This window comes from Arthrobotrys flagrans (assembly GCF_004000055.1).
Source record: "Arthrobotrys flagrans strain CBS H-5679 chromosome Unknown unitig_3, whole genome shotgun sequence".
In the NCBI taxonomy this organism is placed as follows: Eukaryota; Fungi; Ascomycota; class Orbiliomycetes; order Orbiliales; family Orbiliaceae; genus Arthrobotrys; species Arthrobotrys flagrans.
The window spans coordinates 2849046-2862881 of record NW_027137547.1 but is presented as its reverse complement, the minus strand read 5'-3'; the positions used below and the strand labels follow the sequence as shown (position 1 = coordinate 2862881).

Sequence of the window (13836 nt, the reverse complement as noted above, 5' to 3'; positions counted from 1 at the left end):
CTTCATCTTTCCTCTCCTTCGTCTTTCCCCCTGCTTGGTTCAAACCTCGGTTCAGAACCAGATCACCATCTAACATACCAATCCATTTCCTATTCCATCAAAAAGTATCAACTTCTCATCAATAGCAACCATGAAAGACGAGATTGCCGTTCTCTACCCCAACGAGACTGTCTCCACAGCCGTCTTGAAGTATTACAGGGAGAGGTCCCTTCCTCTTCCGGACCACATCGGCCGTCACGCAGACCTCACCGAGAAGGAGCTTGGTGATAAGTCTGAGATGATGGTCTCTCGTCTGCAAGCTCAATACCTGCTCTGGACCGCTCGTAGCCTTGGAGCCAAGAAGAGTGAGGACCCCCTTCTTCCGTTGTTTTTGTTTCATGTTCCAAAAACCAGATCTCTTCCATCCATTCTTTCATTCGACAACGTTGTCGTGATGAAACGGTGTCCCTTGAAGGGCTTTGGGAGTTGTCGCTGACCAAACGATGCGTAAATAGTCCTGGAGGTTGGCTGCTTCACTGGATTCAGCGCTCTGGCTCTTGCGGAGGCCCTAAAGGATGTCGAAGGTGCCAAAGTAAGCATTTTATACCCCGTGAAAGTTGTTTTCGGTGTAAGTGATTGAAAACTTACAAAACTAGCAAAATAGATCATCACCATGGACATCAACCCAGAGACCGGAGAGATCGCCCGTCGAGCCTTCAAGGACGCTGGTGTTGACCATTTCGTTTCCCTTGTTCTCGGCCCTGCTGAAAAAACGTCAGTGTCTTTATGCAAATAAGTGTTTTGTGGAATATTAGGGAAACACGCAACTCACATATTCAATCTTTTCATATGCTCGTCGATTTGGTTCCCGAAGGGCCATTCGATCTTGTTTTCTTGGATGCAAACAAAGAGTAGGTGGATTTGCATTCCGAATAGCCCCTGCTATCCGGTGATCGTTATCTGACCTCCCACTTCTTCATCAAATCTAGAAGTTACGTCACGTACTTCAATACAATCATGGGGCTTGGGCTCCTACGTCAGGATGGAGTTCTGATTGCAGATAACGTGCTCAAGAAGGGCCTCGTTGTCGATGCAAGCGAAGTTAATCCAAACGTCGCGGATGCCTACGCCAGCAGTAAAGTCCCTTACCTCCAAGAATTCAACGACCTGCTGGCCGCAGATAAACGTGTTGAAACGTTCATCCTTCCTGTCTTCGACGGTTTAGCCTTGGTCAGGGTCTTGTAGAGCGCGAGAGTATCCTCTATTTCTTTCGGTCTCACTTCTTGCAAGATTCTTTTGATAGGTCTAGGGTCTCGAACTTTTCCTGACTTTCCACTCATTCTTTTCTTTCTGCCTTTACCAATGAAAGGGGCAACTTCGATGCATGTTACAATCATGGGTCTGTGTTTTTAAGGGTTTATTTCATTCATTCTTGTCCGCCTATAGCTAGCTAGATACATGAATCTATAAGCCAGCGGCCACTATGGAATGACATTTCCGTCTGCACCAGAGAACACTTCTTCACCAAGCTCAAACGTGGTAAATGTGAATCCCTGCCCGTCATGCCCTCTCACAGCAAGACAGGAACATTGAGCATTCTGCTCAACATCTACGAACCTCGTCGTAGTAGCAATAAGGCCACGGTCAACCGTTAGCCCCCCTCCAGTCTCCTTCCTTCCACCATTCCCGCTACCGCTTTTCACCATCGCCACTCCGGCAACTGCAAGGCCAAGTATCGAGAGGTATGGTCTATACGAACGAACCGTACCGCCTACGCAGCGAGCTAAGAGGAACAAATGAAACAAAAGCAGCTGCCAAGTACGCCAGCTATTCTTGTTGCATCCCTTCTTTTCAGCCCGCTGCGTAAACGATAAGGTCCCGGTGTCTATACCTCTCCAAGTCTTGCTGCACCGTCACATGGCGACTTTGCTCCCAACAGGCCCAGGACGTAATCGGCTGGCCAATAACTTCCAAGGGCGGAGAATCGCGGAGAAGGAGTGTCATCGTATTTGTAAATCCACCGCAGAATTTCGCGAACTGAGTTACCGGTTTCTGAGTATCTTTTAAACCAAAGGGAAAACCCCAACAAAAATTAATCTCGTAAATCCCAAATGCCTTCCACGGAAGGCTCCCACCGACCACTTGCGAGCACAAGAAAAAATCGAACCCAATGAAAGGGGTTGAAGCAAATGGGAACCAAGCACGAGACATATTAAGTTGCCATGATAAGCGTTCGAATGAAGCAAGTAGCCACAACCGTGGTCAAACCCAACAAATCCAGACCAATACATTTGCTCATAATAGCTGATTGGTTTCTTTCCTAATAAAATAACGTCCACCACGCTAACCAGTATCTGAATCCGGCCCAGCCTTAGAGAAGACGAAAGCCATATCGCGCCAGACGAACGCGTTGTCACACAAGCCTGGGAGGCAACAGTGACTTATAGAAGAGATGTTCCACAGGAACAAGACGAGAGAGTGTGAATATTCGCACCCATCAGAGGAGAATGTCGATGCCGCCTGATCCTTCCGAAAAACGCACGTTCCATGGCTAAACCCTAGCATTACACACCGCGCTAGTTGAAGTCGTATTTGAGGCCGACAAAAATCAGACGGAGGAGAGATCGATAGTTGATATTTATATACTTCGTAAACAGAGAAATGGTTTCTCAGCGGTCGATGAAAGGCTCGAAACCGTCGCTACAGACGAGGGTAGGGTCGAGAACCGTCATAATTGGAATTCGAAGAATCAGATGCTCGCAATACGGATGTAATGCGTAGGGTGTAAATATCGAGTCATCGCCTGCGACTTCAATTAGGACAGCGCAAGCAAGAGCGTTTTTCGACCGGATTCGATGCAAAGGCCAGGTGGTCAGCGACTGCTGGCAACTGCTGGCAGACGCAGACACTGGCAGAACTTGAAAGGGGTTGAAGGATCCAGGGTGGAAACAGGCAATTTTCTTATCAGAAGCGAACGGCAACGCAAAAAATACAACAACCCTTAGCCAAGACTCAGCCTTGACCAAGTGTCTAATCCAGATATGTAGAAGTCCCATAAACGGAATTATACGGCGGAGGTGCTTACTTAGATAGTCAGCAGAAAAGGTTTAGTTGGCCCTCGAGACTATGTTAATATGGTCTGACAACTCTAGTTACTAGAATATTATACACCAAGTAATTGAACAAATGTAACAAATAATAAGCCTCATGCATGATCATGTATTCATAGTGTCTTGTCAATGGTGTACCAAGACTGATCATGATACCTTAATTAGGCCTCGCTCTGCCATTGGAGCCCCGAAAATCCAATGATCCGATTAAACGCCATATCTCTCCTCAGCACTGCTTCAAACTTAATCCTTTCCCCACAGGCCATAGCCACCCCAAGCGCATGCACCTTCCCTACCTTCCCCATCGATAAAGTCTCTTCCTTTTCGATTTTCTGTATATCCCTCCATTTGACCTCTAGCATCACTTTCTTACTAACCTCCGTTTCAAACACTAATCCGTAATCTGAGAGGTATAGCTTCCCCGGGTGTCCTCGATAAATGCACCTAAACCCACAGTATATTACCCCAATATACTGTTTTCCCTTCAAACTCTCCGGATCTCGCTCCATATCGTGAGGCGAGATTAATTCTTCAGGGTCGTAATTATCATCGTCATCCAGATCCGGCGAAGTCGTACATCCTTCGTCGCCTTCCTCCTCACCCTCAAGATCATCATCAATAACCATAACGGGTGTTTCGAAATCCGCGGCTCTCCTCCTCTTAGCATTTCGCCTCGCCGACTTCTTTTTCATATCCGGATCGCTAACAGCATTCGCGGCATCTGCCCGAAACTCCGAGTATGCAATATCGGCATGTGTTGGAATTCCCCAGAATACCCATTTGAAAGGGCTGACGACTAGCCGATACCGTGGGTAACGACTAGCGATGGGTGAAGAAACAAAAAACCAGAGACCAAATACGAAGGTGACAATACGCCAGCAATATGCCATGTCTGTCAACACCCCAATAAGCAGACATACCCCGAAGAAGATAAGGGTGCACACTGTCTGTTCTGGGTCTCGCCATTCGTAGAAACTACACCCGCGGCCTTGTGTCAGCATATTTAAACAACGATAGATGAAATCTAGTCTCGAGACCAGACGCCGCGAATGAAATCTCAAGAATTTTATCACGTACTTTCGTATAATTTCCAACGCATCGGCGAAATCCCCAAGTTTAAGTTGCGCCCATGAACCAAAACTATCAGGAAGCGCCTCAACCCACCCGTCCGAACCGTGTCGTTCTATTAAATCCGTGATTCGCCGTACGTTCTGCTGTTGATCTCTGGCTCTATATATGGCCCCCTTGACTCTTTTCACCTCGTTCCAATCCTGGCGGTTCCTCAAAACTCTCGAGATAAGGTACGCATACTGTTCAAACAGAAATTCTATCAGGAACTATATCGATAAAATATCGGACGTAAGGAGATATAGTATCCACCTACAGCAAATGTAATCAGATATCCTGACCACCATAAAACTATATATATACCCATCCACCTCGCCGTCTTAACTGGATCCTCCCATCTATACACATTTCTTATAACCATTGCCCATTCTTGGAACGGTGCCATCCCAATAGCGATCCTCTCAAAATGGCTCAATGTCCTAGAACTCTCGTACCGTGGTACTTCTTCCCAGGGACTCGTGTAGATGGGAATAAATCTTTGCGAGAGATATAAAGCCACATCACCAAAGTATTTCATAAAGCCTTCCTCTTCGATGGTTTTATCAAAGTCGGGATATTTCAAAGCTTTCCCTCCAACAACCGATGCAGAGCGAATATGTCGATCGGAAACCCAGTTCACCAACATCTTTCGTCTAGCAATCTTAAGCTCACGGAGTCGTTGCTCACGCTCGCTGATTACTTGCCCATCGGTTTCGAAGCGACGCTTTGAAACTAGTTGGATAAACTCCACATCGGATTTTGTAAGACGGAATGGATCAAGATCCAAACCCAAAATATGATTCGAAAGAGCATTTGACGCAAGAACTTTTGGAAGGCGCTTTGGGTGAGATTTCGAGAAAGACGATACGGCATGTTTTACTTTTGATTTGATAGGATGGGATGAACTGTTCGATTTATTCGTTGGTGGCATTGTTGGACGAGAGGAGCCAGCTTCGGCTTTAGAAAGCTCTTGGCATAATCTCTGGGGTTTTCGTTTCCCTTTCCGTTCGTGGTGTGTATGATAATGATGAGCTTTGAATTTTCGAGATGTAGACACAAGATGGGCTTTCTGAAGGATATTTCGAGCAGATGAAGAATGTATTGTTGAAGAACCGGCTGAGGACTCTTGTAAGTCCTCAAACTCATTATCATCGCTAAAATCATCTTTGATCTCGGCATATTGAGGACTCTCGATTTCTAGAATATGATGAGGTCCGGAGTCTAAGTTTGGTGGCATAGATCCATGTCCAGTGTTTGTTGGGAGTTGTGACGCTTGGCATGTGACGATGTCTGTTGATGGGCTGGCTGGAGCTGGAGCTTTGTCACGAGCCAGGCCGGAAAACTCAGGGACTTCATCGTATGAGCTGAAATCGGAATTTGAGTCTTCATAAACCATTTCAAGTTAACGTTAATGTTGACAAAGTAAGCAGCTAATTAGAATATTTGAAGTCGATGCTAGTTGAGGATCCACCAGCGTCGATAGCAGGTATGGGCAATGTTGGATTTTGACGTCAACGCGACGGATGCCAGCTGGCCAGCGCCAGACCAAACTAAGATATCTTGAGATTAGTTGATATCTGAAAGCATCGGGATCTAAAGGTGCTTTAGAATTATTATTCGCGTTTGATCTCTCTTCAGTTTGACTTATACGTAATAAGCCTCCGTTCCCTTTCATACGTACGGGCGGATATGTGCATGTTGCATCGTGTGTCATTGTTACACAGAAATTTAAAGCCGCGCTGAAAGCTCCGGCCTGCATCGAGTAGTCGTTCCGCGTGACTACTCTCATTCTCGGAACAGGGGCGAATTTTTAACCTGGCTCATTATTTCAAGATCCTAGCCCGGTCGTTCATTTATTTCTAAATCAAGCAGTTTAATAAAGAATTGAGCTTACAGGAACGATGTGAGATCTCGAGTCGGAATGTTTATGGTCTTGTTGAAGCATGACGGTCAGCTGGGCAGAAAATACAACAGCAACACCTTACCGATGATAGGACGCATACGCGCCTGGGTGTTGAAAATCAATAATTTAGAGCTCTTTGAATAAATATAAAGTATGGTGGAAAAACTCTCGACATTTCATTTTTACTCTCAATACAAGAATCTAACAGTCCTCGAGATTCCTATGTCGGGGATCACTCGCACACCCTTCCGAAGTATCGAATAGTGTGTAGGCATGCTAACAATATGCGTGTATGACTACCATAGCACAGACGATAGCAAGGGTAGCTCCACATCGCATTGACAAACCTGTATAAATTTAAGATACGGCACTCAAACTTCGACTTAGATCAATCACTACTCGATTTTATCTTGTACTTCATATATCGGAATCGAATTTAAAATCCAAAGGCTTTGAGGCTTCGTGACGCATAAAAAATCGGCATACTTCCCCGCCGAACTCCTCACCCAAGTTTTCTCCCATCTCTCAGTCACAGACCATCTTTCCGCCGCCCAAACATGTACATACTAGCGAACTATCATCTTGCAAACCCATTCCCTCCTCACTTCTCGGTATAAAACATTCCGGGATGGCTACGAAGAGCCCATGGCGGCTCATGCCCCCCTCCTTCTCGACCGAAACACCGGAAGTTTCTGCTTTCCCGTTCAAAACTCGAAGGTTTGGGGGTATTCAATCTCGGCAGAAATTCGGTCTATAAAAGAAAAACGGGCCAACACTGGAAAAGGAGGAAGAAGTAGACCAGGTCTGGGTAGGGGAGAAAGTAGAAGTGTATTTTCGAACTTGTCACCAGAAAAGCCTCCTCAGCGAGTCAACTGGCTCATTCCATCTTCTCCCTTTGACCAATCGAATGTAATAGGTATTCGGATTCACTTGTCAGCAGGCTATTGCCAAGTTTATATAAGCCTTGGTTTCGGAAGAGTAAGGTATCGAAGCAGTCATACACATAAAACTTGGGTACAAGTTTTAAAAAACCGGCGGGGGAGATTATAGGCATAGTCGAGAAGAAGTTTGAGGAGCGGAAGGTTGGCGGAGATGAAGTCGAGCTATGGGTGCACCTGGGTGCTAATACCCTTGAAGCGGTAGTTTACCATCCGAGTTCTATAGTGCTGATTAAGAAACTCAGGAAGCTTCGTAATGAAGGCCTGTAGGAGAAAGAAAAGAAGAGTCGGATGCTCAGATCGTAATTTATAATACAATATAAGAATTAGAATCCCATGGTTCCCAGTCTGTATAAAAAAGAATTTCCGAACCAAACTCCGAGTAACATTACAAAACAGATGATATCCTCTACAGCAGTCCTTGCTTTTGTAAATCATAGTAAACCTTCTCAGGCATAACATTTCCCTCTCCATCCTCCATTTGCACTACGTTGTCTTGTGTCACCTGTGCCTGCTTCTTATCCGTCTTCAATTTATCGTTGAATGCCAATGCCTCTTCAATCTGTGTGATTTCTCTGAACACTGTTGGGTTTGTAATTCCCAGACAACGTAATCCGTGAACATGTCTAGCTTCCGTAAAATGTTTATCGAATGCTCGTCGTCCCATGTATACGAAATTACCGCAGATTTCGCAAGTGTACTCGACACCCAACCCGTGGAGCTTGTACAGCCAGAACGGTATAGGTTTTCCATCCCATGCAAGCGGAAGTTTTAGAGGATTGTAAATCTTATCCTCATCGTCTTCATCGTCATCGTCATCCAGGTGGGTGGCACCCAATGTAACCTGAGCATCTTGGAATAGGGCTTCGAGTTCGGCTTGTCGCTCACGTTCTGTGAGGGAAGCTTTACGCTCAACGTTGGTTTTGGTGTCCTCCCGTTCTTTCGACATGAGCTCCGTCAGTTTCTTGATTCGGAACTCACGTTCGGCGATAACTCTGTGCTTCAAATTCTCTGTCGCTTCGACGGGCTTCGCCACACCAGAATCAGCTGCATCTTTGCCCTTAGCCGCTGCTGCCTTCTTATGCTTATTCCCGTTCAGATGGCTATTGTAGGTATTCTCGTTTGTGAACGCCTTTTCGCAAGCGTCACACCAGATCCCTACCGGTTTCTCAACAGCAGCACCGCTCTCCCAACCCGCCACCGTACCCGCCTTCCACGCCTCCTCGAACTCATCCCCAAACCCTCTAATGACAGCATCAGGATTACTCAACGGCCTCGTCCTCCTTAAGAATCCTTCTAGATAATCCGCCAAATTCGTCAGATACGTGAAATACGCATCGTTCTTATTTACCTTCGGAAAATCCTCAAATTTATCAAATATGTTAAGATAATGAAGGTATAATATCCTCTTCACACCCTTAAGATTGAGATACTGTTCGTGCAATTGGGTAAGATCGAAGAAACGGCCGTGGAATTCCTCGCCGGTAAACATGTTATCGATCATTGAGATTTCGCCTTCGAGCGGTGGACGGCGCTTGTAGGTTCGCGCGAGGTCTTCGACGGGTTCGTTTGGGTACCGGCGGTGGAAATCGCGGATTTCGCCTAGTTGGGAGTAGAATTCGACGAATGGGTCGCCGTGGGAGAGATTATTTATCTCTTTTTCTCGTGATCTAACAGTTACCCCTATCGAGTTAGCTAGCTGTTCATGACGGTGAAGTATGGAGGAAGGGGGGCAAGTCACGTACCCATCTTCATCTGTGTAGAGATCGTATAAGCGTTTACTCTGGTTCTCAAATCGAGTCAAGAAATGACCTACTTCGTGATCTCGGATCAGACGATCGCGTATCTGTATGAACATGAGTAAGTATGTATAACGTATGGCGGACTTCTTGGAGCTAATCGTGAGTCCTACTGTTCGCGCTTCTTCTGCTAGACGGTCCGCGACGGCTTGTTCGAGGCGCTCGAGCTCCTCATGGAGGAGACGCTGATTCTCGAGGATTGTCGTCATTATAAATATCAGGTTTGGAAGGGAACGGTGTAGCCGGCGCTGTTTCTTCTCAATCTTGTGCGGTGGCTAAGTAAGTAGGTAGTGGTGATGAAGTTAGAGTCGCGCCGGAGTTCAAAATAGTTTGTCGAGTCAGAGTTCCATCCAAAAATTCTCGCTTCTTCCCCAGATCACAGATTTAAACCTCTCACATCTTCAACTCCCAATCAACCGCCAACCAACCTAAATTACCACGAATATACCATCCTTACACCACAATCATGGCCGACGCCGGACTCGACAAGCGCGAAGATGAGCGCCTAGAATTCACCACCTCCAAGGAGGTCACCGTCGCCCCGACCTTCGAGGCCATGCACCTGAAAGAAAATCTCCTCCGTGGCATCTACGCGTACGGCTACGAATCCCCATCGGCCGTCCAATCTCGTGCTATCGTCCAGATCTGTAAGGGCCGTGATACAATCGCACAAGCTCAGTCTGGTACCGGTAAAACGGCCACATTCTCCATTTCGATCCTCCAAGTCATCGATACCTCGCTCCGTGAAACACAAGCATTAGTACTCTCTCCGACCCGTGAATTGGCGACACAGATTCAGAATGTAGTTATGGCATTGGGAGATTACATGAACGTTCAATGCCACGCTTGTATCGGTGGAACCAATGTCGGAGAAGACATCCGCAAGCTCGACCACGGACAGCATGTTGTTTCGGGAACTCCAGGTCGGGTGGCGGATATGATCCGTCGTCGAAATCTACGCACTCGTCATATCAAGATGTTGGTTCTTGATGAAGCAGACGAACTGTTGAACAAGGGCTTCAGGGAGCAGATTTACGATGTATACCGTTACTTGCCACCAGCAACCCAGGTCGTGGTTGTCAGTGCTACACTTCCATACGATGTCCTGGATATGACGACAAAGTTCATGACAGATCCGGTTAGGATTCTTGTCAAGCGTGATGAATTGACTTTGGAAGGGTTGAAACAGTATTTCATTGCTGTTGAGAAGGAGGACTGGAAATTCGATACTCTTTGCGATGTATGCGTTCTCCCCCCGCCAATACCACCGACCTGACGTCATTATACTAATATTCGGTATAATCTAGCTCTACGATACCCTCACAATCACTCAAGCAGTCATCTTCTGCAATACCCGCCGCAAGGTCGACTGGTTAACCGACAAGATGCGGGACGCAAATTTCACCGTTTCCAGCATGCACGGAGAAATGGCACAGAAGGAAAGAGATGCCATTATGAGTGAATTCAGACAGGGAAACTCTCGAGTTTTGATCTCTACAGACGTCTGGGCACGCGGTATCGACGTTCAACAAGTCAGCTTGGTCATCAACTACGATTTGCCGAGTAACCGTGAAAACTACATCCACCGCATCGGTCGTAGCGGAAGATTCGGTAGGAAGGGTGTTGCTATCAACTTCGTCACCAGCGAGGATGTCAGAATTTTGAGAGATATTGAATGTGAGTGTTCTTTGTTTCTTCCAAAGGTACGAGATTAGACGATACTGATAAAGATTTTAGTGTACTATTCCACCCAGATTGATGAGATGCCAATGAACGTCGCAGATCTTCTTTCCTAAAAGTTCTAATTGATTTTAAAAGGAGCGCCGCTTCTCTTTTTCCTTATTGACCATATGAAGGCTACCAGGTGTGGAGGAAATGGGCTTGTATTATCAGAGGTAAGCTCCATTAGCCACTTCGAAATACAACCGTTTTTATGTGCATCGCTAATGTTATGCTCGTATGGTTTTTGATGTCCACAGAACCAGAATGACATGTGCAAGTTTCTGCAATAATGATGAAACGTCCCGCGATGCATCTGCCAAATTCACTTTTCAAGTGCTTCGTCACTTTCTATATGCGCGAAGTTCTCGTTTCCTTGACGCTCAAATGTAAGTACTCGTTCAGCAATGTATAATTTTGAAATACTTACCACCAAGCTTCGAAATCCATCGTCGTGACATTGATTCCAAGATCCTTGAGCGCCTTAGTCGATAAGTGACAATCATAAGGACGTTTAACTACTAATATTAGCAACGTTCGACGTAGTCAGGTGTATCTTCAACGGTGCTCAACTCACCAGAGGGGTTCGGATCTACAGTGCTATTCGCAATGATATGAGGCATTGGCAAGCCCAAAATCTGTGCGAGCCGTTCACAGATTTCGTATCTACGGCAACATGTCAGCCAGGTTATTTTATGTCCACCAAGTTGGATAGTTCGGGGGGGTACATACTTGGTGCACTTATCCTCCGAGCTGAACTGCAGAATCTTCGGGAGAGTTGTCGGGTCCTCCGATGTATACTTTTCCGCTATATCCTTGAGAACCCTGGCGACATCTTCCGTGTTCGTCGGATCTGTTGTATCACTTGGTTAGAAGGCTAATCCAAGATGAAGACCAAGGTTGGGAGGGAGCACACATCGAATCGCCCAATGATCCATATCAACCTTTTCCTTGCCGGCTTTGTTCCAGATGGTATCGGTCAAAATATTAACCGCACTCTCAGAGTTATCTCCAGAGCCAAACCTAACCCGTCCAGCAATATCAGCTACCCTCTCTCGTTTATCCCCTCTTCGATCGATAGAAAGGGGGCAATCATACAACAACGGCACTCTAAGCACCACAGCCCTATCGCTAGCCTTAATCACAGCGATCTCGCCATCACGTTTCGTCTCGCCGTAGAAATTTGGCGGACTGGTCTCCGCATCAGCCTCATATGGTGCATCACCAGGAGTTCCATCAAACACATAGTCAGTAGAAATGTATACAAGCACGATATTACGAGCGGCAGTTTGTTCGGCGAGGAGCTGGGATGCAGCGACATTCAGGGCTTTGGTGCCGGCTGGATCATTAGCGCATCTATCCGGTGACTTTTCAGCGGCGCAATGGATGATAATGGCCGGTCTGCATATATAAAAGAAAAGTAAAGGCAAGCATTCAATTAGCACACAACCTCAAAAAGAAATTTTCAATTATGTAATCACAATTTGTGAAGTTAAAGTTGAAGCACCAAAAGGACAAAAGGAATCATACTTGACATCGTCCAATACCTTCTCCACTTCTTCCCCCTTCGTGATATCGACCTTTAGAATCCGGGGTGGGTTCGCACGTGAAAGGCCTGACCGTGGCTCCACGTTTCGTTAGAATCCGCCCTTTTAAACGCGGCCTAAAAGTTCGGGTCTTCCCCGCAAATTTAAAAAAAAAAAAAAAAACCATATCCAAATGGCATGTCATGACATACCCGTGCCGATAACCTCCCATCCCGCCTCATCAAATGCTCTAACGACTTGGCGGCCCAGAAGACCTGTCGCGCCGGTTACGAGGACCTTCTTCTTTGCCATTGATGGTTTATTATAAGAAACAATGAACAGATGGGATGAAATGCAAAGAATGAACAAGAAGAACACCGGTTGAACTCAAGACCTTTCTGACCAAGACCCGCACTAGTTTATCGATGAGAGCAGAACCAAGACGAGAAATAAGAGACAGGACCAGGGTGAAACATTTGCATTACGCCATCCGATCGATAACCGACAACCGGGGCTGCGTCTTCTCCTGCGCAAGGCGTAAACACATGTATGTCATACATCCTAACATTTCCCCTGCCGGATCCCTCATCTCCATCCTCCTGCTCCGGTGTCACCAAATGCATTCACCATCATCACTACCTACATAACCTCCCGACTTCGATTATAATACACCAAAACCGAAAACGATAGAATCGTAGAATCGTAGAAAGAACAAAAAAAGGAATCCGAAAGATAGAGAGAGGGAAGAGAAGAAATGCTCCTAATAGGCCTAACCGGCGGCATCGCCACCGGCAAATCCACCGTTTCCAAAATCTTCTCCTCGCCACCTCACTCCCTCCCCGTAATCGACGCCGACTCCCTCGCTCACGAGGTAATCCTCCCAGGCACCCCCGCCTACCGCAAAATCCTCAAAAGCTTTCTCTCCACCACCCCGGGACTCCTCCACGACCCGGAAACAGATCCGAACCCTTCCCCCCACGGTCCCAGTATAAACCGAAAGGTACTCGGTAGAAGAGTATTCGGTACTTCGGAGGCGAATAGGAGGGATATTAAGATACTCAATGGGATTGTTCATCCTGCTGTCCGGTGGGCGATATTTAGGGGGATAGTGTATTATTGGTTACGGGGGTATTGGGCTGTTGTGTTAGATATTCCGTTACTTTTTGAAAGTAGATTGGATGTCTATTGCGGCGTATCATTGTTGGTCGGGTTGGAACCGGAAATACAACTGGAAAGACTGTTAAAACGCGATGCTTTCTTGACAAGGGACGACGGAGAGAAGCGGATAGCGAGCCAGATGCCTTTGGACGAGAAGATCGGATTCGCCGATGTCGTCATCTGGAATAACGATAGTAAAGAGGAACTGGAGAAGGAGATCGGATTGTTCGTGGAGAGGTATAAGAGACGGAGACCTTGGATTTGGACAATGATTATGCAAGTTTTTTGGCCGGCGACAGGAGTGGTGATTGGCTGGAGGTTACTGGGGAATTTCTTAAAGAGAAGAAGTTTAGATGCAAAGGCAGCGAAAAAAGAGTAGAAGTTTCTTTTTGATAAAGATGTTCTGTACGATATACCTAGGCGTATGGGAACTTTCGTCTGTATAATATCCCTTTTGGATCACTTCTTCGATCCTCTCGCAAACGATACTTGGCCGTTATTACAGTCACTCTGCTCGCTGCTAATATAATAAAGACATCACAATACAATTTAAAGGATTTACGGTCAAGCGTTAATTTTCATCTCTCTTTATTCGTC

General features: G+C 46.3%; 6 protein-coding genes across 6 annotated transcripts; 3 read left to right on the top strand and 3 right to left on the bottom strand.

Moving 5' to 3' along the window:
* Positions 1-130: 130 nt before the first annotated feature.
* On the top strand, positions 131-1224 carry DFL_002205 (uncharacterized protein; the record flags this gene model as incomplete). Its single annotated transcript, XM_067630957.1, has 4 exons — positions 131-344; positions 495-571; positions 644-753; positions 969-1224. 4 exons carry the CDS (start codon positions 131-133, stop codon positions 1222-1224), a joined length of 657 nt encoding a protein of 218 aa, XP_067493549.1.
* A 2026-nt stretch (positions 1225-3250) lies between these two features.
* On the bottom strand, positions 3251-5592 carry DFL_002204 (uncharacterized protein; the record flags this gene model as incomplete). Its single annotated transcript, XM_067630956.1, has 3 exons — positions 3251-4064; positions 4167-4399; positions 4474-5592. 3 exons carry the CDS (start codon positions 5590-5592, stop codon positions 3251-3253), a joined length of 2166 nt encoding a protein of 721 aa, XP_067493548.1.
* A 1854-nt stretch (positions 5593-7446) lies between these two features.
* DFL_002203 (uncharacterized protein) lies at positions 7447-9045 on the bottom strand (the record flags this gene model as incomplete). The annotated part of the gene is made up of 3 exons (XM_067630955.1): positions 7447-8707; positions 8783-8883; positions 8950-9045. The coding sequence occupies 3 exons, from the start codon at positions 9043-9045 to the stop codon at positions 7447-7449; spliced, it is 1458 nt and encodes a 485-aa protein (XP_067493547.1).
* Positions 9046-9302: 257 nt separating this feature from the next.
* Positions 9303-10632, top strand: DFL_002202 (uncharacterized protein; the record flags this gene model as incomplete). The annotated part of the gene is made up of 3 exons (XM_067630954.1): positions 9303-10076; positions 10144-10513; positions 10574-10632. The coding sequence occupies 3 exons, from the start codon at positions 9303-9305 to the stop codon at positions 10630-10632; spliced, it is 1203 nt and encodes a 400-aa protein (XP_067493546.1).
* A 267-nt stretch (positions 10633-10899) lies between these two features.
* DFL_002201 (uncharacterized protein) lies at positions 10900-12393 on the bottom strand (the record flags this gene model as incomplete). Its single annotated transcript, XM_067630953.1, has 8 exons — positions 10900-10930; positions 10986-11073; positions 11133-11221; positions 11288-11408; positions 11472-11578; positions 11654-11956; positions 12086-12170; positions 12294-12393. 8 exons carry the CDS (start codon positions 12391-12393, stop codon positions 10900-10902), a joined length of 924 nt encoding a protein of 307 aa, XP_067493545.1.
* Positions 12394-12835: 442 nt separating this feature from the next.
* Positions 12836-13618, top strand: DFL_002200 (uncharacterized protein; the record flags this gene model as incomplete). The annotated part of the gene is made up of 1 exon (XM_067630952.1): positions 12836-13618. The coding sequence occupies one exon, from the start codon at positions 12836-12838 to the stop codon at positions 13616-13618; it is 783 nt and encodes a 260-aa protein (XP_067493544.1).
* Positions 13619-13836: the final 218 nt, after the last annotated feature.